Source organism: Protopterus annectens, chromosome 6.part1, assembly GCF_019279795.1.
Source record: "Protopterus annectens isolate FY-2018-M chromosome 6.part1, PAN1.0, whole genome shotgun sequence".
Lineage (NCBI taxonomy): Eukaryota > Metazoa > Chordata > Ceratodontiformes > Protopteridae > Protopterus > Protopterus annectens.
Window position 1 is genome coordinate 150,006,472 of NC_056738.1, and position 26,224 is coordinate 150,032,695.

General features: G+C 37.4%; 1 protein-coding gene across 3 annotated transcripts in view; it reads right to left on the reverse strand.

Moving 5' to 3' along the window:
* G6PC2 (glucose-6-phosphatase catalytic subunit 2) overlaps positions 1-26,224 on the reverse strand; it is an 85,290-nt gene that overhangs the window by 21,622 nt on the left and 37,444 nt on the right. The window contains exons 3-5 of one of the 3 annotated variants that reach the window (XM_044075413.1): positions 19,258-19,360; positions 13,182-13,195; positions 10,969-10,978 (exon numbers count right to left, since the gene is read on the reverse strand). In XM_044075413.1, the coding sequence (XP_043931348.1) occupies positions 10,969-10,978; positions 13,182-13,195; positions 19,258-19,360 (127 nt within the window). Of the gene's footprint in view, positions 1-3,322; positions 3,335-10,968; positions 10,979-13,181; positions 13,196-19,248; positions 19,361-26,224 lie in introns of all 3 variants that reach the window. The other 2 variants (XM_044075414.1, XM_044075411.1) reach the window with 2 other exon arrangements.

The window sequence follows — 26,224 nt, forward strand, 5'->3', positions numbered from 1 at the left end:
CCACACATAGGTTTAAATTTAAGGCCATTGAATGTGTATTTCAGTCGATCAGACAAGGTAATGTCAACAATCGGACTGAAACTTGTGAGATCACCTGGATAATTAACATGAGAGCTGATCGCTCTTCAGGTCTGAATAATTTAGTTCCGCTTAAGCCGATATTAAAAAATAGAAGGCTTTCTATTGGGTAGATGAAGGGGGCTGGATTGTCATAAGGCTGGTGAATGGCAAAACCTCTTATTGGAGGATGGGAAGGAATGGACTTAATACAAGCATTTTATTGTTTGGCAGATGTTTTAATTTAGAGAGACAGCATAAGGAAAACTATGATCTGATGAAGGCTATTAAGCCGAAAGCGCTTATCGGAATAGAATATAACTGCTCTCTACTTCTGAAGTTTTATTTTACATGTTCTTTGCTTTACTTACTTGTTTTAGTGTGTTTATATTAAGTTTTTACCTAGCAGCCATGGTGGTTAAACAGAGGATTTTCATTTCTCTCTTGTGCAGTACTGCAGGTCTTCAGAGGTATTTGCCAGAATCTTGGACTGACATGTTGTCACTATCTTTTCTTCTCTCTGTCTTCTTTCTCTTTTTCTCTATCTCTTTCTTTATTTATTCCTTTCTTTCTTTTGTTCTTTTAGCTAGACCATACCTTGTATAGTGTACAAGCTGCAAACAACTAACAAGTTAAACAAACCCCGTTAACTCAACTGAACAGACAGAAATGTACACCACCACACTATACCAGCATGTAAACAGATGAACAAGTGCAGGGCAAACCCCAGAAATAAACCAACATGGTGAAACCATAATATCAACAAGCTTTATAATGAAATAAAAACAATTTTGAGAAAAGGTAAGAAAAATAGTTCCCAGATTGCTAAAGCCCTTTTCACTGAAATAAATAAATAACTCAGGAGGTTAATAAAATCGACAAAGCCAGGTTTGAGGATAAAATAGCTACCCAAGCCAAAGACAATCACAAAGCATTTTTTGCTTATGTTCATAATCTGAAAAACACAACACAGCAATGCACTGAGCTGATTGTGAATGATGTTACCTGCACTGAGACTGAAGATATAGCAAACCTACTGGCCAATAAATTTTGCTCTAACTTTACCCCTCTGTCCCTCTCTCCCCTCTATCTGTCCCTCAAGATATACCTGAAAATAGCTTGCCTCCACCTATCACACAACACCAAGTCCTAAAAGTGCTATCAAAAGTTAAAAATACTGCATCAGTGGGTCCTGACAATATCTCTGGATGCATCTTAAATAGCATGACGCATGATATAGACACACCCCTAAGAACACAGCTCAATCTCAGCCTCCATACAGGTTTTGAACCAAGCAAATGGAATAGGTGCATTCATTCCCCTGCATATATTTCACAGACCCATGGAATTACAGACCCATAAGTCTGACCAGCCTCATATGCAAACCCATGGAAAGACTTATCATGGAATTAATCAAGTCAGGACACAGGAAACCTCAAAACACTGGACCTGTCTCAGTTTAGATTCATCAAGGCAGGTCATGTTTACTCTAGCTGGTGGAGTGTTTTGAAAAGGTTACCAAAGCAATGGATGAAGGCAAAATGGTATATACTGTACCATATACATCAAAGTGTTCAAAGCTTCTGACACAATTTTCAACTCAGGCATAGTAGAAAAGTGAAATAAACTAGGAATAAGGCCCTATTTCACCCACTGTGCTGTCAACTAGCTTACAGATAGCATGCAGATAATCAAAATAAGTGAAGTTACCTACATAATGAGACCAATTACCAACGGAGTCCTCTGAGGTTCTGTGGTGGGAGCTCTCCTGTTTGACATCTAATTTTCTGAAGTAAAAACCAATACCAAAGGGATATATATATACCACTCAGCAGATGTGAGAGGAGAAAGGCTTAACCAATAAGATGGACCTGATAGCAAATGGAGTACATGGGTGCTTTAAAGAGTTTCAGGTTCAGAAAGAGTTTCATCTAAAACCAGGGGATTGTCTTCTATCCAACAGTGTAATTTGAAGGATCAAAGAAGTAGAAAAAATGGTTGAGGCAGCAGATAAAGTAGAGATAATGTCAATGAGGTTGGAAGATTGGATTATTATAAGGAAGGGGAGAATAGGTAAAACGTATATAGATTTACATACATGGGAGGAGAGAAAGGTGATGGAGAAACTCCAAAAAAGAAGGGCTAGAAGAATTAGGCAAGAAATTTGGGACATACCAAAAAGTTTAAGAGGAATGGGGCCTATAAATGATTTCCATTACAGGGTACTTCACCGATAAATTTGCACCCCTAAAAAAATGAAGGATTTAAAACTATGGGATGATGCACTATGTTGGAGATGTGCAGAAGAAGAAGTGGATAATATGCACATGCTGGGGGAATGATTTGGTAACAGGGAGTGGTAAAGACTGAGGGATATATGGAGGAAGGTGTACAGTAAAAATGTAGAGGATTATTGGCTGCTCTTTATTTTTGGAGTGGAAGAGGATAAGACAAAATGCACCAGGCAAGTGAGAAAAAATCTGTTACTAGTTGTGGAATATCCTAAAAAGGAAATGTTTAAGTGATGGAAAAAGTACATTGTGGGGAGCATAACTAAAGAGGATTTTATTAGGCTTGGATTAAAAGAGCAAGAATGGATACTGCTAATATACAATAGGTCAAAAGATAGACGATAGATCTATTCATCCATCCATCCACAACCCCTTTTTCCCATTTTTTTGCACATGCAGTCGTGGTATCACTTCAACAATGTCAATCATCTACAGCCAAGGTTTACACCACCAGGTGGCTTGCTCTGCAGTGGTAGTTCTTCCACAACACAGACTGACACACACATACACTCACACCTAGGGTCAGTTCAGAGTGTCCAATAGAAGATAGATGAAGGATTACAAACAAAAGGGAGGACTTCCACGATGTGTGCACACTGAGCTGCAGGTTTGTTAGAGCTTTACCAGAGTGAAAACTGAGGAAATGTGAAAAAGGCCTGTAAATGGTTATTAATTTGAGTAGAATTCAGTTACTGGATAGGAATTGGACTGCATGGATGCCAAAAAGAAGAAATATGGATAAAGAAAGAAAAGAAAAAGCTCTGTCTGGGAAGAATCTTGTAACTGTTCTGCAAATTGTAATTAAATTTACAGCTTTAGTACAGCAGATGTATTCTAGCAATTTATAGAAAAATAATCACATGCACTCACAGGTGTTTAAAGAGTGGGACACTGGAGGAATACGCAAATCCAATGAAAAATACTGTAAAAAGAAAACTCTTGAAATAGCTATTTAGATGAGATGATGAAGCTACAAAGAATAGAGGCTGACATGAACAAATGACTGGCTGAACATGAGGCTTTTTAAAAAACACTGCTTTAAAACAATAGAGATGGAAGTCAAAGCATGTAACATGCAGAGAAACCCCAAAATTTATGCTATGCAAAAACTAAGCAACTAAGTGAAATTAGTGAATACATGGACAACTATAAAGTATAATCACATTAGATACATGATTAAATGTGAAATTTACATCTTCAAGAAGAAATGACTGAAAAGACTGAAAGTTTCTTCACTGGGTTTAACTGGTGGGTGAACTGTAAAGAGTAAACTCTACTTTATGTCATTAATGTTTGGAAAAACATTGAAGGGAATGAAGAAGTGGCTGCGAATAAAATATTTTTCTCTTACTGATTTTTGTTTAGAAATGTTCTGATATGAACTGCACATTATACTGTAAAGCAGTTTTGAACAGTATACAGTCAGACTAATTTAAATGTGAGGTGGTTTAGTTTTATCAGTGACTACCTATTCTAGTGATATTAAACTAAGAAAGCATTGTTTCTTAGTTGTAATGAATATGAGCTTTAAATTGTAATAAGGCAAAAGGGAAGGTAATAAGTTAAAGTTGCCATAATATGATCATATGCTTCTGGGAAGTGCAGATGTATATTAATCATAATGTCTGTATAACTAAAATATAATAATTTCCCCTGTTTTTCATAGAGACAAATGTCTAGACAAACGCCCTTGGTTTAAATTATAGACCATGTTTTTTTCTTTTAAATAAACAGGCTTGAAAAGCAAAAGAAATGATGGAAAGCATAAAACATGGCAGTTCTTTTTTGCATTTGCAAAGTTACTAGCTGTTTTTCCCATTGACACACACTATTTGTTGGATACAGGGAGCCTACAGAGGCAAACCATTGGTCAGAAGGGGTCTGAATAGTGTGTTCTGAGTAAAATCTACAAGGATTTTTTTTTTTTACTAAGCTTCTAACTTTTTTCTATTATCAAATTATTTTACATGAAGACAAGCAGCCTATAAGTGTTAGCAACTAATCATGAGACATCTGAACAGTGTATGCTGAGCAAAATCTACAAGAGACAATGTAATTAACTTTTAAAGGTAAATTAGCAATCAGTTTAGTGAAAATTGTATGATACTGTGAGAAATAAATAAGTTATACAAGTAACTTTATGCACTGAATATAACTGTGCCCAATTTAATTTATTTAACAGTGGTTAGTGCATTTTTTAATGTTAAAAGTTAATGTTAATGAAAGCATTAAAGTTGTATTTCACATCTATGAGAGGAATAGAAATAGGATAAGAACAGATAGTAATCAGTGGATGTGGGAACACAAGTTCTAACATTTGCTTCAGCATGGTTAACTTTATATTTAAAATAGGTAATGTCTTTGAGTACAACCCTCAGTTTGGGGAAACTGGTCCTATTTAGAGGGGTAAACTTCACTTTAGAAAGTATCAATAGGTTTATGTGCTTGCTGTAAGTTAAAGGTGGATGGTGGATTTGCAAATGTATGTTTTTTATTAAAGGAAAAAGTCTGGGGAAGTGTGGAATGGATTCAAATACAGAGTATAAGAAGCAGCTACTTACTTGATCAATCTGCCAAATGTTCTAATGTTAGAGTGTACATGTAGACTACAAGATCATAATATATATTCAAAAGAACCATCATATATAATAGGTAGGAGCAATATTTCTTAAAACAAAGGCTGCTCTGTTAAAGTCAATATTAACATGGAAGGTAAATGGACTTATAGGTAGAGAAAAACAGAGTGCTAAATTATATAAAAAAGTAGGGCACAAATAGCAGTGTTACATAAGATAAACAGCATATGAGTATGGCAAAGAATATTTCAGGGTGGACATTCAGGAAAATATCAAGGTCAAAGGAAAAGGAAATTCATACCGGTGATTGCAAGAGGTGTTACAATACTTAGAAAAGAGGAAAAAAGACAACAATGGCAGATTTCTAATAGTACTAAGAGGTTATTGGTAGAAGATGAGGATTAGGCTGACATGTATTTATATTCCACTTAAAACTAATATGAAGTTTAGGAGACAATTGGAGAAATAACCTTTTACCACAAAATGTGCTTTATGGGAGGGGACTGGAATTTGATTTGCAATATAGAGGATGCATCAAGGGGACCTAGAAGAGAACATGTAACAAAACAGGGTAGATTTCTGAAGAAGCATATGAGAATATTTGGTATGGAAGATGTGAAACGGTGAACTCAATATCAGGAACTCAAACAAAATTTGCATATTCTAGCTCAAGATACAATAAGTGGGCTATACTGGATATACATTATAGTTCAGAGGAGTATGTGCATTTAATTGAAAACTTTGAAACTCATCTAATAAATATATCAGATCATATACCAATAAAAACTATAGTAAGGATGCAGGCTATTGATGTAAAATGAAACACTAGTGATTTCCTACTCATCTCTATAACTCTCAAAATCATAACACTAGAAATCTGGATGAAGCCTAAAATAATAGGAGGACAAAGGCCCAAAAATTAGGCTCAGATCTAAATACTGATCTTAGAAACTTAGAGAGTTGCTAAGACTAACAGGATTTCTTATCATGCATTTTTTGAAGAATATAAAGTTTGAAACTCACATGTATGTCATTATTTAGTAGCTTCAATTTTCAGCAATTTGTCAGAATATCATACATTTTATGAAGAACAAGCCAAAAATATGAGGCAAAAATCTGGACATTCTGTGAAAATCTGGACAGTTAAGAGATATGCTCATCTTTTAAAAACAGAGTAATTCAATAATGAATAGGCAATAAAAATGACTTGAGAGAAATTAAACAGACTGAAATTACTTCAGAAGGGATAGCTAGAAAAAAAGTTAAAATGCAGTGTAAAGGATGTTAGAAATATGAGAGAAAAAGTCATAGGAAATAAGTAATATGAATAATTTAGCGGGCTTGACAAAGATTGAAGTATTGTAGAAGAAGATGAATCTCACAGACCAAGAACAGGAGACATTGTAGAGAGGTGAAATGAAAATATAGGAGCATTTGGATAATATACATGAGTTTTGAAAGATTGACATTAAGCAACTATTTTTGATAGCAACTGTAGCGTGCAGAAATTTTAACCCAGTAGCCAAGAAGAGGTAGCCTATGAGGAGAAAAATAACCAGATATTCTATAGAGGAATTACAGATATTTCAGAAATTATGAAAGTTTGACTACAGCAGGTAAATGGGGAAGCGAGAAAAAGCACAGATGGAGATACTTATGTAATACTTAATTATGCCAATCTTAAGGGGAAAATGGGCCTCAAAAATTAATAGCTAAGATATGAAGAGATAAGATAAAAGGTGATGTATAGTCAGTCTAAAAGGAAGTCCCTTAGAAAGTTTGGAAGTTAAGAGGGAAGAAAGTGATAATGATCTTGAAGTTTATGTTTAACAATATTTTAAAAGGGTAGAAGTACTAACATATTTGAAAAATGTTTTAGTGGTTGTTTTACTCAAAGAGAGAGTAAAGAACATTCAGGTCCACCCCATTTCAATTTTAAACCATGACTATAAAGTGTTCATGTATATACCTACTAAGCAAATGGCAAAGCTGATGCCAAAATTAACACATATGAATAAATAAAGTTTTTGGAGAAGAAGGAAACACTAACAACATTACTAGAAAATGGAAGAGAGGTAGCAAGATTCATAGAAATAAAGGAAATTTATGGGAACAATATATACAGAATAATGTTCAAGATGATGAGTGAGGTTTAAGGGAAGGTCAGAACTATGCACTTTATGTAATGGATTGAATAAAAATAGTTAAAAAATAAACAAATATGATACTGGTTGTAGCTGACAAGAGTGAACACTGACATGAGGTAATACTTTTACTACTCATATGAGTGAACATTCTGCTAAATGGAGTGGAGTTTCTGCTGGCATCCTTTTGCACTGGATTGAATTGCAGTGGGTAAGGGAATTTTCCCTTATCCCACTGTTGTGCAGTCTCAAAGTTAGTATATATAATTAGCAGGGATGTGAGGAGTGCAGGGGGCTTCATCCCTGCAAAAATAGTTTTCATTTTTTGATGTTTCATCATTTTACAGTTCAAAGTAAAATGATCACTTTATATGTGTTCGCTCTTATGAGCATTCACAATTTGCTGATACTCTCATGATACTGCATAGCAATAACAACAAAAACTATTGCTACAAAATACCACTGCTACTGCTATACTATTACTACTACTACTAAAAATACTAATAACGATTAACAAAAAAAGACTTGCAAACAAAAAGGACCAGAGTAGGGAAGGGCTCAAATATAAGGATAACCAGCAACTGGTATTTCATTACACCCACTGTGAATTATTTAACTGCTTTCTTACAATTGCTTGCATCTTGTCTTTGTTTGAAAATACAAAATTCTAAACAGAGGTCTCCAAACACACAGCCCATTCACATTCCCACCATGAGAAAAACTACACCTTTTAATTCATTTATCCCAGGTACTTTATTCCCAACTGACTGAATGAGGGCTTTCTAATTATATCATTTTTATAAGTTTGAAATAGAATTTTAAATTAAGGCACACATGATACTAATTGCAATAGTGATTTTCTTTTACATATGCAAGGGGTGTAGGGGTCAGTTTCAGATATGAATTTCTCTAACTCTCTCTCATGAAACAGTTTGTGTTCCTCTATAATTTGTTAATCCTTTATCAATATCTTTTTTTCTTCATGTAGAATTTATGTTTACTCAGTTCAAGTTTTTAATATTAATATTTGGCTGCTCATAATCTTTTTTGCCATTAGTATCAGTTTAGACTTTCACTAACATTCCATTTCCAAGAATACCGCTCCTAAAAGAAATTTACTACTTTGATCTGATGAAGCCAACTGGTGAAAGAATTTGTTTTTTAATTCTCTATAAAAAAAAACACGATTAAGATGAAATGTTTTAGCAGTCACATCTTTAAGAATACTGTTTTAAGAATGTTTGAAATGTCTCAACTAATTTTCAAACTGTTTAGAAATTATTTAAAATAGTTCTACACAAATATATAAATTTAGACTAGACAGACTGCTTTAACCATTCTCTTTATAATTTTAATGTTCATGAAAGTTAAATATGTTGTTTACTTTGTAATAGGTAAGGATACAAAATGTCTCTGCTTTCCCACTGTATGCACTAAGCACAACAGGACCAATCCAAAAAAAATTCTAATTAAGGTGAGACTAAGCTACTAATAATTCTCATGGCAACTTTAGTGGATTATTGGCCCTCATTCCTTACACACACACACACACACACACACACACACACACACACACACACACACACACACACACACACACACACACACACATACACACACACCCCACATGCTCCAATCAAACCTAACTTACTACTACCAAAAGGATAAGCACCTCAACCTGCAAATGCATCAAAAAGTGAGCATTAATGTATCTTTACTTATTTTTTCAGCTTTGAATTTACAGTATAAACAGAGCCTGCACTGTACTTTAGATCTGAGATAAAATATATAGAATTAGTTTTGCTGACAGACTCAGAAATGATCCTATGCTCAAGCTATATGACATGACACTAAAAGAACAGTTAAAGAGTAAAAATGGATTACACACATATTTTGCAGCATGAAAGGAGCAACTGTTTCTATGGTAAATCATATTACTGTATGGATCCAGGGTGGCCATTCCTGATAAACTGTAATCACTGTTACTAGAAACAGTCCACATGGGGCATGATGAAAATTGGATCTTTGCCAAGAAGTTACATGTGATGATGTGGCACTGAAAAAAAAAACAATGTTGATTTGGATCACAGAGTTGTTAGACGTGACAGATTATAAAACTCCCTCTAAGACAAATGAAAGCCACATTGCCTGTCTACAAGGGTCTATTTTATATATTCGAATGCTTAAATTTTCGAATCACTAAAGATCGAACTTTTGCGATCAAACATTTTAATGTTCGAATATATTAAAAATTAATATTTAAAAGAAAAAACTAAAAGTAATGGGTTTAAGAAGGGGGCAAGCACCCCTGCACTCCCCACGTGGGGGCTGTGCCCCCCACACACCCCAATACTTAAATATACCAACTCCGAAATCGCACTTCAGTGTGCTACAGTGCGGAAATGGAACATTTCCCATTTCCTACACTGTAGCTCGATGTTGGAGTTGGTATATTTAAGTACCGTTTGGTTGCCCCCCACATGGGGGGGGGTGCAGGGGGGCTTGCCCCCCTGCTTACACCCTTTAGTTTTACTTTTTTTGTTTAGTTTTTTTTTTTAATTTTTTAATATATTCGAACATTTAATTGTTCGATCACTAAAGTTCGATCTTTAGTGATTCGAACATTTAAGCGTTCGAACATATAAAATAGACCCTATCTACAGGAACTAAAATCACTCAGTATTAAACCGAGTACCATTTTCCTAGGTGATCTAAACTATCCAACTATATTTTGGGAAACCTACAACATCACTAGCGCACAAGCACAGAGATTACTAGACTTTGTCAATACAAATGCCCTGGAGTAATAAGTCTGAGTACCCACTGGGGGGAATAACATCTTGGATCCTGTCCTTACTAATATGGGAGCATCATGCACCATCCCTTGCATATCTTCATCACTTGTTAGGTCTGACCATAAAGCTGTCTCATTTGAAATAGAAATGAAACTCGTGATCCCCTTCACCAAAGGTACTTTTAGAAACTTCTTTAAGACAAACTACCTTTTTCTAAGTAATACATTTCCAAGCTGAATTTGCTGAAAAGTACACCACCACATAAATGCAGATGTACCCCACAGGAACAAGAGCAGTGCAAACCCCAGAAACAAATCCAAATACTGGAACTTCACATCACCACGCTTCATAATGAAAGGAAAATAATTTTGAAGAATTGACAGAATGTTAGAGCCCTTATCACTGAAATAACAAGGAACTCAGAAGCTTAATAAAATCCACCAAAGTCAAGTCTGAGGCTGAAATAGCTACCCATGCCAAAGACAATCACAAGGCATTTTTAGTTATTTTTGTAATTTCAAAAGCACAATGCAAGAATGTGCTGAGCTAATTGTGAATGATGCTACCTACACTAAGGCTGAAGATATAGCAAACCTCCTGGCCAATAAAATTAACTCTAACTTTACCCCCTCTCACCTCTACCTGTCTTTCAAGATATACTTGAAACTGGTTTTCCTCCAGCTATCATACAAGTACAAGTCCTAAAAGTACAATCAAAATCTAAAACTACTACACTGATGGATCCTAACAATATCTCTGGATGCATCTTAAGTAGCATAAGGCATGATTTTCCACACCCCTAACAACACTGTTCAGTATCAGCCTCCGTACAGGTTTTGTACTAAGCAAATGAAGAATGGCTGCAGTCATTTTCCTGTATAAAGGAGGGCCCTCCACAGACCAAACAATTATAGGCCCATAAGTCTGACCAGCCATATATGTAAAGCAATGGAAAGAATTATGGAGTTAATTAGTCAGGACATAGGGAACCTCCAAACACTGGACCCATCTCAGTTAGGGTTCATCAAGGGAAGATCATGCTTACTCAGTCTGCTGTTTTTTTTGAAAAGGGTCACCAAAGCAATGGATGGAAGCAAAACAGTACGTACCACATACTTCAACATGGCCAAAGCTTTTGACACAATTCCCAACTCAGGAATAACAGAAAACCAAACTAAACTAGAAATAAGCCCCCATGTCACCTGATGGGTTGTCAACTGTCTCACAGATAGGATGCAAGTAATCAAAATAGGGGAAGTTACCTGTACAGATACCATTTACCAAAGGAGTCCCCCAGGGTTCTGTGCATTACCAATGAATGATAGTTACACCAATGTGTGCTTCACCAGAGAGAGACAGACGGATGTCCCTGTTCATGAACCACAGTACTCACCCCAGAAGGAAGAAAGTCTGGAACCAGAGTTCATAAGGATCACAATTTTGTGGGTGAACACAACAAAGACCAGGGTACAATGATTATCTGCATTATCAAACAGCTCATGTGTGAGAAATGAAGGCCCTTACAAGAGTTTTCATATGACAATCTATGGTAGTTGTTACACCTGGACTACATGAAAAGAGACATGGAAGAGTTCTCTGATCATGCAGCCCAGGCTAGTATGACCCTGACCATGAGGAGCATCTTGCCCTTACCAAGAATGATACCTCAGTATAAAGAAAGCTTCTGGTGTCATTCAAAGGGGATCCAGTGTCTGTCAGCCTGGGATGACATGCTCGACAAGCCACGTTGCTTTGCAAGAGACAGCTTGCACCTGTCACCCCTAGGCTTTCGAATACTGGCCAAGGCTCTTGCTGCCCCCATAGTGCCTTTTTTAGGCAAGGCTCAAAAGTCAAACCCACCTCCGTAAACAGCACAATTAACAAAAAACTGAGGGTTATGCTACTCAATGCCAGGCATTTAAATCTCAAAATGCACGCGCTCAAAGCACTCCTCAGTATGGAGAACGTCGACATCTGTGCAGTAACTGAAACCTGGTTCAAGGCTCCAGAGAGCACCCCAGCACTACCGGGCTACAACTCATACCACATGTTTCGGCCACAGAACACGGACCGAAACACAAAAGGACGGGGTGTATCCATATTCATCAAGGATACCTACACCTCCAGATTAGTGGTACAGCATGATACCTCTGAGATCATCCATGTGCAACTAACATCGGGCAAATCTGCAATGCAAATTGTGGCCTGCTACAGATCAACCTCCATGACCCAGGACCACTACTCCACCTTTCTGGAGACACTGGAAAACATGAAGGTCCTACTGAACACCCTGATATTGGGCAATTTCAATTACCCTACCATTCACTGGGAAATCTACTCGAGTACAAATTCCCAGGGCTAGCACTTCCTGGAATTCATCAACTCAAATGCCCTGGATCAGCTGGTAAAGTCCCCTACCAGAGGTGAAAACATATTGGACCTGGTCATCACCAACATGGGCGACAGGTGTTCCACACCGGAGGTCAACCCGTCACTGGTTAGATCAGACCATAAACTAATCACTCTGGATGTCCACACCCCACCACCACCCCCAACTAAGGAAACCACAGTAAAAAAATGTTCTAAAGCAAACTTCACCTTACTTAAGACAGAGGTGGTAAGTTTCACAGCCCCCACGCTAAAGGATAACACTGCCCAAGATGCAGAAACCTTTACAAATGCACTCTATGAGCACCTCCAAGGATGCATGGATCATGCCATCCCTAGCAAAACCAAGACTCACTCCTCTAAGAAAAGGAAACCAGTTTGGTGGACCCCTGCAATAAACAGGCTATACAATAGAAGGAGAAACTAGTTCAGAAAAAAAGCAAATCCCAAAAAGGAAAGATATCTCTGATCAGTATCAGTAAGAAACTAAGGTCCCTCGTGAAATCATCCAAGGCTAACTTCAAAAGAAAAATAGCCAAGGATTCAAAAGATAACTATAAAGCCTTCTTTAGCTATGTTAAGAATCTAAGTGGCAACTCGCAGATATGCACTGAACTAGTGCAAAATAGCACAAAATATACTGAACCTACTGATATTGCCAACATCCTGGTAGACAGATTCAGTGCAAACTTCACCCCCCTCTCACCTCCAAAAGGGCCCACAACAATACCGGAAAAAGTGTAGTGTCCCAAAAATCACAGATGCACAGGTGAAAACAGCCCTTTCAAAAGCCAAAAACACAGCGTCGATGGGACCAGATGGTGTCCCAGACTGCGTCTTGCACAAACTACAGAATGAACTAACCCACCACCTAAACACGCTGTTTAACCTCAGCCTCTCCACAGGCTACGTGCCCATAGAATTGTGCACAGCAACGGTTATTCCTCTCCACAAAGGAGGGGCTACAACTGACCCTGGTAACTATCGCCCCATAAGCCTGACTAGCCTGGTCTGCAAGGCTATGGAGCATATCATCATGGAACTCATTAACAAAGACATTGGGATCCTCCAAACACATGACCCAACCCAGTTTGGCTTTGTTGAGAGCAGATCATGCCTACTAAACCTGGTTGACTTCTTCGAGACAGTCACCAAGGCCATAGATGAGGGAAAGGTGGTTTACACAGCCTACCTTGACCTCGCCAAGGCTTTTGACACCATTCCCCACTCGGGTATAACAGAAAAACTCACCAGCCTGAACATAAACCCCTATGTCATGAGATGGGTTGCCAACTGGCTTACAGACAGAACTCACACGGTAAAAATAGCAGGCTCCAGGTCCGACTCTAAACCAGTCACAAGTGGTGTCCTGCAAGCCTCAGTCCTGGGACCCCTACTGTTCGGCATATACTTCTCAGAAGTACAGGCAAACACAGGAGGACTATGGCTAACCAAGTTCGCCGATGACTGCAAACTGGGAGCCATAACTGACTCTCTGGCTGACATGGAAATCCTCCAAAAGGGCCTTACTGAGACGGACACCTGGTGTCAAAGTCATGGCCTAAAGCTAAATGCCAAAAAATGCATAGTTATCCCATTTGGGAAAAACAAAACACCCACAAATTACCACATAGGTGGCAGCCCCCTTAATAGAGAAGAGGTAATAAGAAATCTGGGGACACAGGTAGATAGTAATATCTCCTTTGACAATCATATTGCCAAAGTAGTTAGGAAATCCTTCTATGTGGCCCATCTAATTACTAAAGGGTTCACATCTAGAAATAAAGAGGTTATAGTGCCCCTCTACTTGTCACTCATTGGACCCATCATAGAGTACAATGCCCCATTTGGGATGTACCTCACAAGACACTTCCAACAGCTGGAAAGACCACAAACGTACCTCACCAAGAGGATTACTGGCCTCAAACATATGTCCTATGCAGACTGACTGAAACAACTTTGGCTGTACTCAGTGGCATATCGCTTACTCAGAGGTGATCTCTGCTAGACTTACAAAGCCATGTCCAACTCAGAATTGATGGACATGCTCCACCTAAAGAAATCCAAGTCACTGTGAGCCACGTGCTCTAGTGAGCTAAACCTCACCACAACAATAAATAGAACATGCTGGAGGGATAGATTCCTGTCACAGAGACTCCCCATGCTTCAGAACAAAATTCCAAATTACATCAGGCAGAGCCCTTCACTAACACTTTTCAAGAGAAACCTTGACGAGTGGATGGGTAACAGAAAATACACTCCTGGGATCACTTCATTGGCTCTGCTTGACAGAGGATCAGTTAATTAATCAATGGGGTGGCGAAAGCCGACACACTCTGGCTAGGCTTATAAATGCCCTCGGGTAGATAGCCTAGTACCTACCTATGAACCTATGAATGTAGCCCTGAGAATTTGCGAGGAGCCCTGAGAAATTACAAGAAGGCTACCCTAACTGCTAGAAAAGTGCTGAAAAATTGCAGTGATGCCACTCTTTGGGAAAAAAAACTAAGAGACATTAAATATATGAGCAAAGATAGTTGCATATTCTAAATTCTCAGGAATAAGCAAGTATATCATGATATTATAAATGGTCATTACATTTCAACTAACATTGCTTTGCATGACACTAATACTGATGACTCTTGTATGCTTACAGATGTGATTCAAAAGAGGTATATAGCTCCAGTAAAATGAAGCCTGGTGCCTATTGCTAATTTAAAAGTGCATTTAACATATTTAACTAATAGATAGATATATCTTTCTGAGACTAAATGTACTGTAAGTGGGGAGAAAGCACCATGTATGTGCCTAAAGTGCAGGTGTACTATGTGTGTGTCTTCTTCTGAGCACACATTTGGATTTTAGCAAGAGATAAAGTTCAACAGAGGTACTGGCCTTTTTCATTTTTCTGTAAAATGTACAATGTGGAATGTATCATGGGCAAATATACAACAGTAAGCATGTATATATAAGTTTATATGATAGTAACATCATTTGTTGTAAAGTAACTTTGTCAGATATAATATTTGGATTTGTGCAATCATGCTTATCTACAATCTGTTTTTCCTGTATCACTGTGTTCTACCCTCATGCCGGTGTGTTTTCTGTCTTGTCTACATCCATGTTACTGTAGCAGAATATACAAAGTAGATGCAGCTGCAAATGAATACTGAAAACAGGGGGACTTTCCATTCAAATGTCTTCTTGCTGTCTTTTTAGCATCTACACAGACCTCAAAAGTAATAACCTGAAAGAGGACTTCAATACTTTGATTAATATTTCTAACAACTTCTTACTAACAACTGTAAAAGTAAGTTGCATCCAGTCCTTCAACCGTTCAAATTTATTTTTTATTATATAGGTATGTTAACATAGCAAAGTATTTACATAACTATCTATCTATCTATCTATCTATCTATCTATCTATCTATCTATCTATCTATCTATCTATCTATCTATCTATCTGTCTGTCTATCTGTCTGTCTATCTATCTATCTATCTATCTATCTATCTATCTATCTATCTATCTATCTATCTAAACCATGTGAAAACAATAGGCACAAATATTTAATTTCAAGAGCAATAAGCCCAGGTCTACCAGAAGAAACTCTTTGTTAGGAGCTAATTAGCTTAATTGTCTGCACTAAACTGCTAGACAAGCTGTGTTTTGTTTGAAGTAAAAAGTGCACAATAATAAATTTGATTCAGAATGTTAATGTATATGTTCACTAGAGTTGCTATAATTTCAAGTTTAACCCACAGAGACTGCCCTGATTGTTGAGTTCATAAAATAAGAGTGAAAGGAAAATTGTACAGAATGCAGGATTGAAGGCAAACACAGGTAAAACAAATTATTCATATGGTCAGATATCTAATACAGAATGTCCATAGGTGGTTACTGGGCTATTAACCCAAAGGTCTTTATAAGCCCAGCTGTGTGTACCCAATGTAATACTAGAGAAAGCCAATATAAAGGATCTTGCCTAAACTTGAGATCTTAGTTAGCAAGGACTGCCCATATCTAGGAGGGTCATAGGTGAAATCCCTGGCAGGAATTTACAGTTTGCCATCCAGTCATCCAGGCAACACTTAAACAGGGTTATAGAGGGGTTTTGTTTGATGTGAATTGGTAGCCTATTTCAGAGGAGTGGCAACTGCTGAGAGACATATCTGTCTCTCCAGCAGGTCCTATTTATGTCACAGGCCAGGTTAAGGTCCCTGGAGTGGGTGACCCCTGTCCCATTTGACTTGCGGATGTGCAGCATTTCCATTAGGTTTGGAGCTGAAACTGCTCTGTAGGCCAGTCACAAGTCTCCTCTAAGTAGTTTGTATGCTACTGAGTACAGTAACTTCAGTCTGCTAATGTATGACGTGCTGGAGACCCTGAATTTTCTTGGTTAGGAATCTCTGAGGTCTCTCAAGTTGTTGCAGATGCCTGGCAAGGTACTCAATTATTGGCCTGAGAAAGATCGAGTAGAGGGGTTTTATGACTTCTTTTGCTCTTGAGGCAATGCCTTTGCTAATAAGGTGTGCGACATGGAATGCCTTCCTTACCACAGCAGATGCATGGTAGTCAAAGTTTATGCTACAGCCAACTTCTGTTTCCAGTTCTCTCACTACTGATCTGTTACTTAGTGCATTATTATTTATATGATAGTCTGCATGGATATAATTTTTACCGAAAGTGATAATAATGCATTTTTTATCACTAAGTTTGAGTCCATGGCTTTGGCACCAATCACTGGTTTGTGTAAGTCCCTCTTGAAGTATACTGACATTGTTTTGGGATTCAATGATTGCATCTAATTTGTAGTCATCAGCAAACTTAGTCAGCCACAGCCCCTCTCTTTTGGCCTGAACTTCTGAGAAGTATATTCCCAACAACAGGGGACCAAACACTGACCCCTGTAGAACCCCTCTGGTGACAGGTCTGCTGGTTGAGGTAAAGTCCCCAACTTTTACTGAGTGTGATCTGTTGGTGACCCAGTTAACAACCCACCTGATGACATAAGAGTTGATATTCAACTGGGAGAGTTTATCAATGATGCCCGAATGTGAGATTGTGTCAAAGGCATTTGCTAAGTCAAGGTAGGCTGCATGCACAGACTTCCATTCATCTATGGCTCTGGTGACATTTTTGAAGAAGTCCACCAGGTTTAACAGACATGACCTGTCTTTGACAAAAGCAAACTGTGCCAGAGCAAGGGTTTGGAGATCACCTATATCCTTATTTATGAGGTCCATGATAATTAGTTCCATGGCCTTACAAACAAGACTGGTTAAGCTTCTGGGGATGTAGTACCCAGGGTCTGCTGATGTACCCCTCTTATGAAGGGGGATGACGATTGCTGTTTTCCATTTAGCAGGGACAAAACCCGTACTCAGGCTGTGGTAGAAGAGAGTACCTAATGGAGTTGCTAGCTCATGTTTCAGACCATTTAAAATGCAACCTGGGGTGCCATCCAGTCTTGGAGAGAGCATTAATGATTCGCTATTTGGAAATGCAAGGTAGGGGAGATGTAGAGGAATGCTTTGTGGAATGTTTGGAAGGGACAGGGTGGTGAAATTTTCACCAAATCTGTTGGCTAATAGGTTAGCTATTTTCACAGGATCAGTGTGTGTGATGCCATCCACAGCTGGTTCAGCACATGCTGGGTCCTACCTTTTAGGCTACAGATATAGCTGAAGAATACCTTATGGCCTCAGCTATGGTAGCTAATTTTTTTTTGAAGTTGCCCTTAGAAGATTTTACAAGTTGTCTTGTTTGTTCAAGTAGAGGAGGGTGTTCTTCAAGTGTTGGGACCTCTATTTTTTATTCTTAGACAGCAACTTCTTCCTCTTGTTGTATAAGTTATTAACAGTAGATGTCCACCAGGGAGGCTTCTTTTTTCTTGAGGATCTTGTTTTTTTCCTATCAGTTACAGCTGTGTCAATACGTTTGTGTAAGTATTTGTACAGGGCATTTGTGTATATCTTAGTATAGTTGTCAATGCCATCTGTGGGAATAGAAGCTTGAAAATTTTGTATGCCATCCATTAGGAGGGTATAATTAGCTTTGGTAAAAAAGTTTCAGCATGATTTCATCTAAGAGGGGTTCCAGTATTATAGCTACTTCAAATGTGACTGATTTGTGACCAGATTTAATCAGTGAGGGTCCTATACTTGTGGTGGTACAATGGTCACCCATGTTGGTGAGGACCAGTTCACGAATATTTGAGCCCCTTGTGGAGTTGCACATTATTTGTTCCAGGGCATTAGTGTTAACAAAGTCCAGGAACCTTTGTGTGAGCATGTTGGTACCCATATATGTTTCACAGTCAATGGAGGGATAGTTAAAGTCGGACATGATTAGAGTGTTTGGTTATACTTTGATTGACTCATGTAGGTCCAAATAACCAGCATGGGTATCTTGGTTCATTAAAGGGGGCCTATAGCTAATGATGACTTAAAGGGGGGGATCGTGCCCACAATTAGTTGAACTTGGAGTAACTCCATGGAGTTTTCCTGACTAACCAGTCTAGAGGTGTATGTATCTTTGATGAAGATAGATACTCCTCCTCCTTTGGTTCCTACACATTCATTTCGTCTTCTGAAAGTATGGAAGGCATTGTAGCCTTTCAAGGCTAGGATACTCTCTGAGGCCCTGGACCAAGTTTCTGTGACTGCACAGATGTCAACATCCTCCAGAGAGAGGAGTTCTTCCAGAGAGTATGCATAAGAAAATAGCCAGTTTTATTTTTTCTAGTTATGGTTACCAAGTTACAAAAATAGAACAAATAGTCCAGATCTTAAAACTTCTAATGAAAATGAATTGCTTGTTAGTTATTTACTTCTTTATATCAGCAACTCCCAAAAGGAAGTAAATTCCAAACAAGTGACAGCTGCTTTAGCAGTCGTTATTCCTTAGGCAACATTCCAATAAAACATGAACAGAAAATATCATACAAGGACTAAATCTGCAGGCTTCACAGCTATCCAACAGCTGCTACTAACTTACCAGTGAAACATACTCGAATGTTTCATTTTTTGAGGCCATGTGTAGCTGAGAACTGATGTAATCATGACATACCAGACACAGGAAGACCCCATTGCATGACCTGAAGGACTCCCTGTTGAAACATAAATGCATAGAGTCAAACAAAGCATGTAGTGTCAAAAACAGCCAAAGTAAACAACAATAAGACATTATGGGGCAGACTCCAAAAGACTTGCTATAGATGGAAGTGACTTACTCAGGTATAAGGCCAATCCATAAGGCAAACCTACACAGGAGTAATCATGGCAGCCTTACTGAAGAGTAAGTCATTCACACCAAAAGCAAGTCTTTTGAAATTGGGTCCCATATATGACTTATTAACTGCTAGTAGCTTTGACTTAAATTTAGGTTCAAGGGCAGATTTAAACAACAGTAGTCAAGTTATCAGAAAGGGCAGCTTTATGGCAACTGTCTTAAAATGTGATACTCCTGGAAAACTCAAAGAAAGATGGAAAAAAGGAAACAGTAAAATCTGAAAATTGAATAAACTGTGGGATGTCAATGTCTGGGTTTCTAAAACACAGCTGCCTGCGCCTCATATCTAAACCCCCAGACTCTAATGGCCAGCTTAGTTATGTTGTGCAAAGCTGAAGTAAATGGCAGTCACATAACATACCTACCTACATTTTAGGGTCTTAACATGGGAGATTTTGCCCCTCTGCCTCTTCACGTGGGGGTTATGCCACAATACCCACATTCCTTATTATTCTAACTGAGATTACCATTGTCTGAAGGTAGGAGTAAAGTGACTGTAAGAGCTAAGCTGCTGACCTCTGTAATTAGTGTAATAAGAACATAGCTGAATTAGATACACTTTCAATATTGTGTGACTCAACAACGCAAAGCCTGGCTTGAATACATGACATCCAATCACCTGTTCTTTGAAATTCTCAATGACTCCTCTGAAAATGTCTCAGCAAACCAAATTTGATGTCACCATCACTGAACAGAGAGAGAGAGAGAGAGAGACTAAAGAGTTGACATTGGCTGTATGACAGCCACCTGAGCCTTAGATTCTCAAATTCCACTACCTTGCAGCTAGGGACTCAGGTGACTGGCAGCTCCCATGGTGGTCTGCTCATGCTCAGACTTGAGTACTGTGTTCATACCAGGTATGGCAGCCATGGGGAGAGAGCAGACCTGAAGAATCTTGCTTGAACACAGTATTCAAGTTTAGGCAAGGGTAGTGCAGTGGCCTTGGGGATGGCAGTACAGGCTGGGGTTTTAGGCAATGTTTGAGAGGGATACTTTAAATTTAGGGAATGGGAATGGGAACATAGGCAACAGGAGGGGAGATTAAGGTTAGGGAACAATTGGAGGGTTTGGGGTTTAGGGAACAGGAAGGGAGTTTTAGAATTCAAGAGTGAAAGAGGAGTTTTAGGGTTATGGAGGGATCATAATTTTAGGTTTAGAGAGCTGTAAGCAGGTTTTAAGTTTAGAAACTGGGAATGAAGTTTAAGGTTAGTGAGCGAAAGTACTGTTTAACCCTCAGGGAGCAAATGGGAACTTAAGGGAGGGGGAAGTAAAGATTTAGGTATAGCCTGGTATCAGGGACTTGCTATGGTTGGGGTCGAGAACCAGCTGGAAAGTTTTAGGGATACAGTAAGGGTTCTTGTAGGTCTATGTAGTTAAGTAGGGGCAGGTGGTAGAAGGGACAGATAATTTACTAGGATCAGTCAGGCTGGTGGGAGTTAGGGCACTTGCCAGTTAGGGTAAGAACCAGCAAGGAAATGTGTCACAAGCTACTTACAGCAAGCAAGCACTTGTAGTAGGCCAACTGGCATTCAACTAATAATACCAAAATGACCCCTAAAACTAAGCCATCCGGTACACTCCTTGTACAAAGGAACCATTAGCCTAGTGTGTGGTACTCCAGCAGCAGCTGCTGTAGCATTGACTACATATGAGGATAGCAGAAGCTATGAATGGGCAAACATATCAAAATATGGCAACAAACCACCCACACATCTGTTTGAGGCTCTGTTGACTGTACCATGTAAACACCGGGTGACATATTGGAGAGGGACCAAATACAGCCATCATGTCTGGAGGTAAAAAGTTAAGAACACTGGCAAGTTACAGCTTAAAAAGCTTAGTTAAATGTATACAATATTCTAGTTTGTGTGGATACAAACTATAGCAGCACTCTTAAAGATATCCGCTAACAAACTTCTCTTGATGCTAGTGGCATTCTAGGTACGTATATAGCATTTCAGCACTGAAAGGAACTGCCTGTCTGGCTCTGCTGGACAGGGTGTGCAGTAGGCTAGGAAACAATTCTGCTGAGTCACACTAAACACTGACATTCCATTTCTCCCAGTCTGTTATACTTTTTGAGTCAGATGTTTCTCTCCTTGTGCCTACCTGTAGTCAGTGACAATTAAAAATGGCAAATTGGAGCCAAATCATAATTCTATCACAGAAGCAGCACATTTGTATGCTTTTGCCACCAAACCACGTGTTTCATCAGGTAAAAATGTCACCTAGTTTATTTAGGCTGACTTTCTAACATAATCTCCTATGTAAAGGGCTGGTACATCATGCGTAATTTTAGACGATGTTGATGAAAATTGTCATTGATATTTGTACTGTAAGTTCTATATTCAGTTTTATTCATATTTCTAATTATACAACTTTTTGTATTTATGTTATTATCTCCATTAAACAAGCACTCAGAAAGGCTTTCTTGTCATGTGAAACAGAAAGGCTTTCTTGTCATGTGAAACTCACATCTGGCTTACAAAAGTGTCCTGATACTATATGGCTAAGTGGTACTGTTACCAAGATATGAACATCTAAAAAACATTAATCAAAAATATCATCCTGTGTTTGTGTGCATTATAATTCATTACCTCACTGATGCAAAGATTATAGATGCACTGACTGCTACCATTTTAACAAAGACTTTTTGCTGTTAACATTGTTTGTAACTTCTTAATAGCAGATGCTATTCATAAGATATTTGCATTTGCTTGGCTTATGCATTGTAATATTAGTATTCAGAAAATGTTCTGGAATGTAAGGATACATGTAGGCTGCTAGAGAAAATATATTCACAGCTCAGATGTCTTAAGTTAAAATGCTCTCTCCATTGGCCATTTTCCAAAACAGCAGAGCTGTCAAATTCTTTTATTCACTGCCTTTGCTAATATTTTATCTCAGAAGCTGAGATGATTCGGTTATTGCAATAAAGTATTTTCTGGTTTCTGATTTGACTAAGGTTTTATAGCAATCTACAGCTAGTCCAGCCTTTGTGTTGCATGGACTGAACATCCACAAATGTGTTTGTTATTGAATTCTTTGAAACTTTTAGCGTTTGCTGGGTTCCTGCATTCACATATAGAAAAGGATGCATGAAGAAAATAATTATTGTCAGTTTCATACTTGTAAAATACATCTCTTTTTTTATTTGCTTTTTTGTTAATGAATGCCAACTCTGCATTACTTTTTAGAAACTTTTTTTCTATTATTGAGTCCCCAGAATAAGTAATAGGGATAAATGTGTGCTTTGGCACTGATTGTAGGATATTAAGATCAGCGTTATTTCTTTCTTTTTTTGTCAACCCAACATAATATTTTAGTGGATACACAGCTTTACTTAGTACTTACAGTGTAATAGTAGTGAATATATTAAAAGCATTGGCATGTCTCTTAATAGCTGAACAACAAGAACTGCCTTAGGGAAACATTTAGGGAATAAAATCAATCAATCAATCAATTAATCAATCAATCAATAAATAAGGCAGCATGCAGTGCAAAAGTAGAAATACTTGTAAAGTAGCCTGATGCCCCATATGTCCTCTTGGTAATTGTACAATAAAGACGTGCACTTATAGAAATATATCTACATATTAAACAATGAAGATGCACCAACTTGCATTAGCAGCTAGTGAGTCTGAAACAGAATATAAATTTTCAGTGTTCAACAAAAAAAACAGCAATTTGGACAGATAATTAAGAAACAAGGAAAAAAAAAGAAAAGTTGAGACGGACAGAAAATATTATCTCCAAAAGAGCAGTTCCACCTTATAAGAAACATCTGTGAGTGCATAATCTGCATACAATTATGTGAAAGAAGGAGAGAGTGATGAAACAGGTAAAAGGTCATATGTTCAACAACAGTGTTTTTTGTCCCAGGAGAGGTATATGGTTTCATAATCAAGGAGACAGTAAAAAAAAAAAACTGAAGACAAACAATGTGGAGAGCAGAGGTAAGAAGAACTGGATAAATGTAAGACCACACCAGACAGTGAAGATTTCTCATGCCCTGTCACCTTCTCAATCAAGAACTTGGGCCCAGATAGTGCGAATGCCTTCCCAAGTACAAAAAGGGAGGCATTTTCATTAGTACATCAATCAAAAGAGCAAATGGTGGGACACCATATAATGCCATTCAATTTTAAGATATATAATTTATCTACCAAACAACAGAGTAACAGTGAAATCCAAGTTTTACAAAAAAAAGAGTTTACTTTTGTACCTTCTGCTAGAGCAGAGTTGGTGAGGACTGTTAGATGTTTGAAAGGATTCACAAGGGAATTGAAGCTAAAAGTGTTAATTAAAAAGCAAAATATTTCTACAGAAAATGATTTGTTGTCCCCAGCATTTACAACCCCTCATTACATACAGCAACCCATGCCTTTGAACAGGTTTGTGAAAAGGGCAATAACAAAGACATTACAATTTAAATGCAGAAGAAATCAAGTGTTAGTACAGACTTTTGAGGGATAATTTGATACATATTATGAATGCAGATAAAGGAGGAGCAATGGTTGTTTTGAACAATAGTGATCACACTAACAGTATGGTGAAAATGTTGGAAGATGCATCTTCTTTATGAAAATGTGTTGTATAACAAAGAAAGCTTGCAGAAATATTGATTCTTGGTCATATAATTGTTATATTAACTAGACTGTTTCACACAAAATGTATGAATATTTTTACATATCATAACCTATTACTAATAAAATTATTTGGTATTCCAAAAATACATAAAAATGTGGCTCAAACACCATTTTGGCCAACAGCTTCCTGTCCAGCATTAACACTGGAAGCAGTGTCTAAATTTATTGATATGTTTTTGTTTATTGTAGTAAAAAGCATGTGCTTTTGTATATGAAACTTTCTTTTTTTTAGAAGAAATCAACACTAAAAAAGTTAGTGATAGTTCTGAAAGTTACTGTAGATATGCAATCATTATATACTGTCGTTCTGCATGAAGTGTTATTATAAGGGTGTGGAATACAGAATAAGAAAATTAGTTTTTAAATAGATTGCATTGAGCAAGTCCTACATAACAATTATTTTTCCTTTGATGGACATTTTTTTTCGACAGAAGGGGGAAGCTATGGGTGCCAGAATGTGACACAATTATGCTAATTTAGTTATGGCATAATGGGATGCATATGTCTTAAATGATATGTCAGGTTATAAGAGTATATATAATTGCTTTACTAATGATATATTTTTATTTGGGAGAATAGTGAAGAAGAGGTAGCTGGGTTTATCAATAAGATCAGTGAGAGTATGTTCTTCCCTAATTTGCTTGTTACAGTCACTGTTATAGTCACATGCATAAGATTATTATTTTAGATGTGGAGGTATATAAAAAAGAGGGAGACAACAAGTTGCATACTATGATTATTTATAAGGACACTGCAAGTAATGCTATATTACATTATAGCAGTATGCCTCCCACAGCTATCTGAAGCATGGTTAGAGGACAGTTATTTAGAGTTAAACAGCTTACCACAGATGTAAAATAACTAAATAGGTTTATTTTAGGAGAGCATTACTAGGAGGTTATTGATAAAGTTTCAGAAGAAGTTCTAAATGGGAATTTTAATAATGAAAAGCACTTCGACTGAACAGTGTCCATGTCCCTTGTTTTTTCAGCTGATATTGCAACTATTAAAAATATTATGAATGATAACTGGTGGTTTTTTTTTCCTCAGGAAATGATGCAGTGTTATAAACATTAAGTAGATAACTAATGTTTATAAATAAAAAAGGAAAAAATATAAAAGGCATTTTGGAGAGGAAACATCTTGAATTTACAAAAGGGAAAAGTGGGTCTTTTAAATGTCTGACCTATTCAATGTGTAGGTATATTCCTGAAAGTCCAAATCTACAGTCACCAAGGGGACATATTGGGCACCCATCTACTTCACATGTATTTCTAGTCTTGTAGTGTATGGTGCTCAGTGCACAGTGCGTGAAGGGTTTTACATAGGAAAAACAAATAGATGCTTTAAGAGATGCATTTACCAACATCATTATGCTGTGAAATACACAAATGAGAACAATGCTTTGAGTAAACATTCAATGAACTGTGTTAGTTTTAATATTTTTTTATGTAACAGACCATGTTTCAGAAGAATTTAACAGTGACAAAGACACTGAGCTAGATGTTAGAGAAATGAAATGACAAATGTTGTTGAATGCTATTGTTTATCTAGAATTAAATGGTGTAGTAAATTATGAATTCCTTTCAATCCAAAAGAGATGATTGAACAAGTGTAAATAGGTTGTTCACTAGAATGAGTTATCAGGTGATGAGTCATGTGACTGTTTTAGTGTATATAAGGTGTAAGCTGTTTTACATGTAATAATCAGAAGAAGACCTCAGTGAAGGTTAAAAGTGCTAAATACATTTTTAAATATATATATTTTTTTATGATACTATCGGCTATCATCAGCTTCCTTCAGTGATTAAGGCATTTTTATCACGATAAATGTATATTGGTCATACAGACTCAGTCTTGTACACAAACCACTTAAAATCTGACTCGGTAATGATCCCTACCAGGTTATAGAAAAGGCTTTAGTACTACACAAGTTCAATTAGGAAATTCTGAAGTAATTATTTGTATAGATAGTTTCCATACTTTCATTTTTAGACCAACAAAGACTGATTTGATTGTTTTATTTCTTTCTA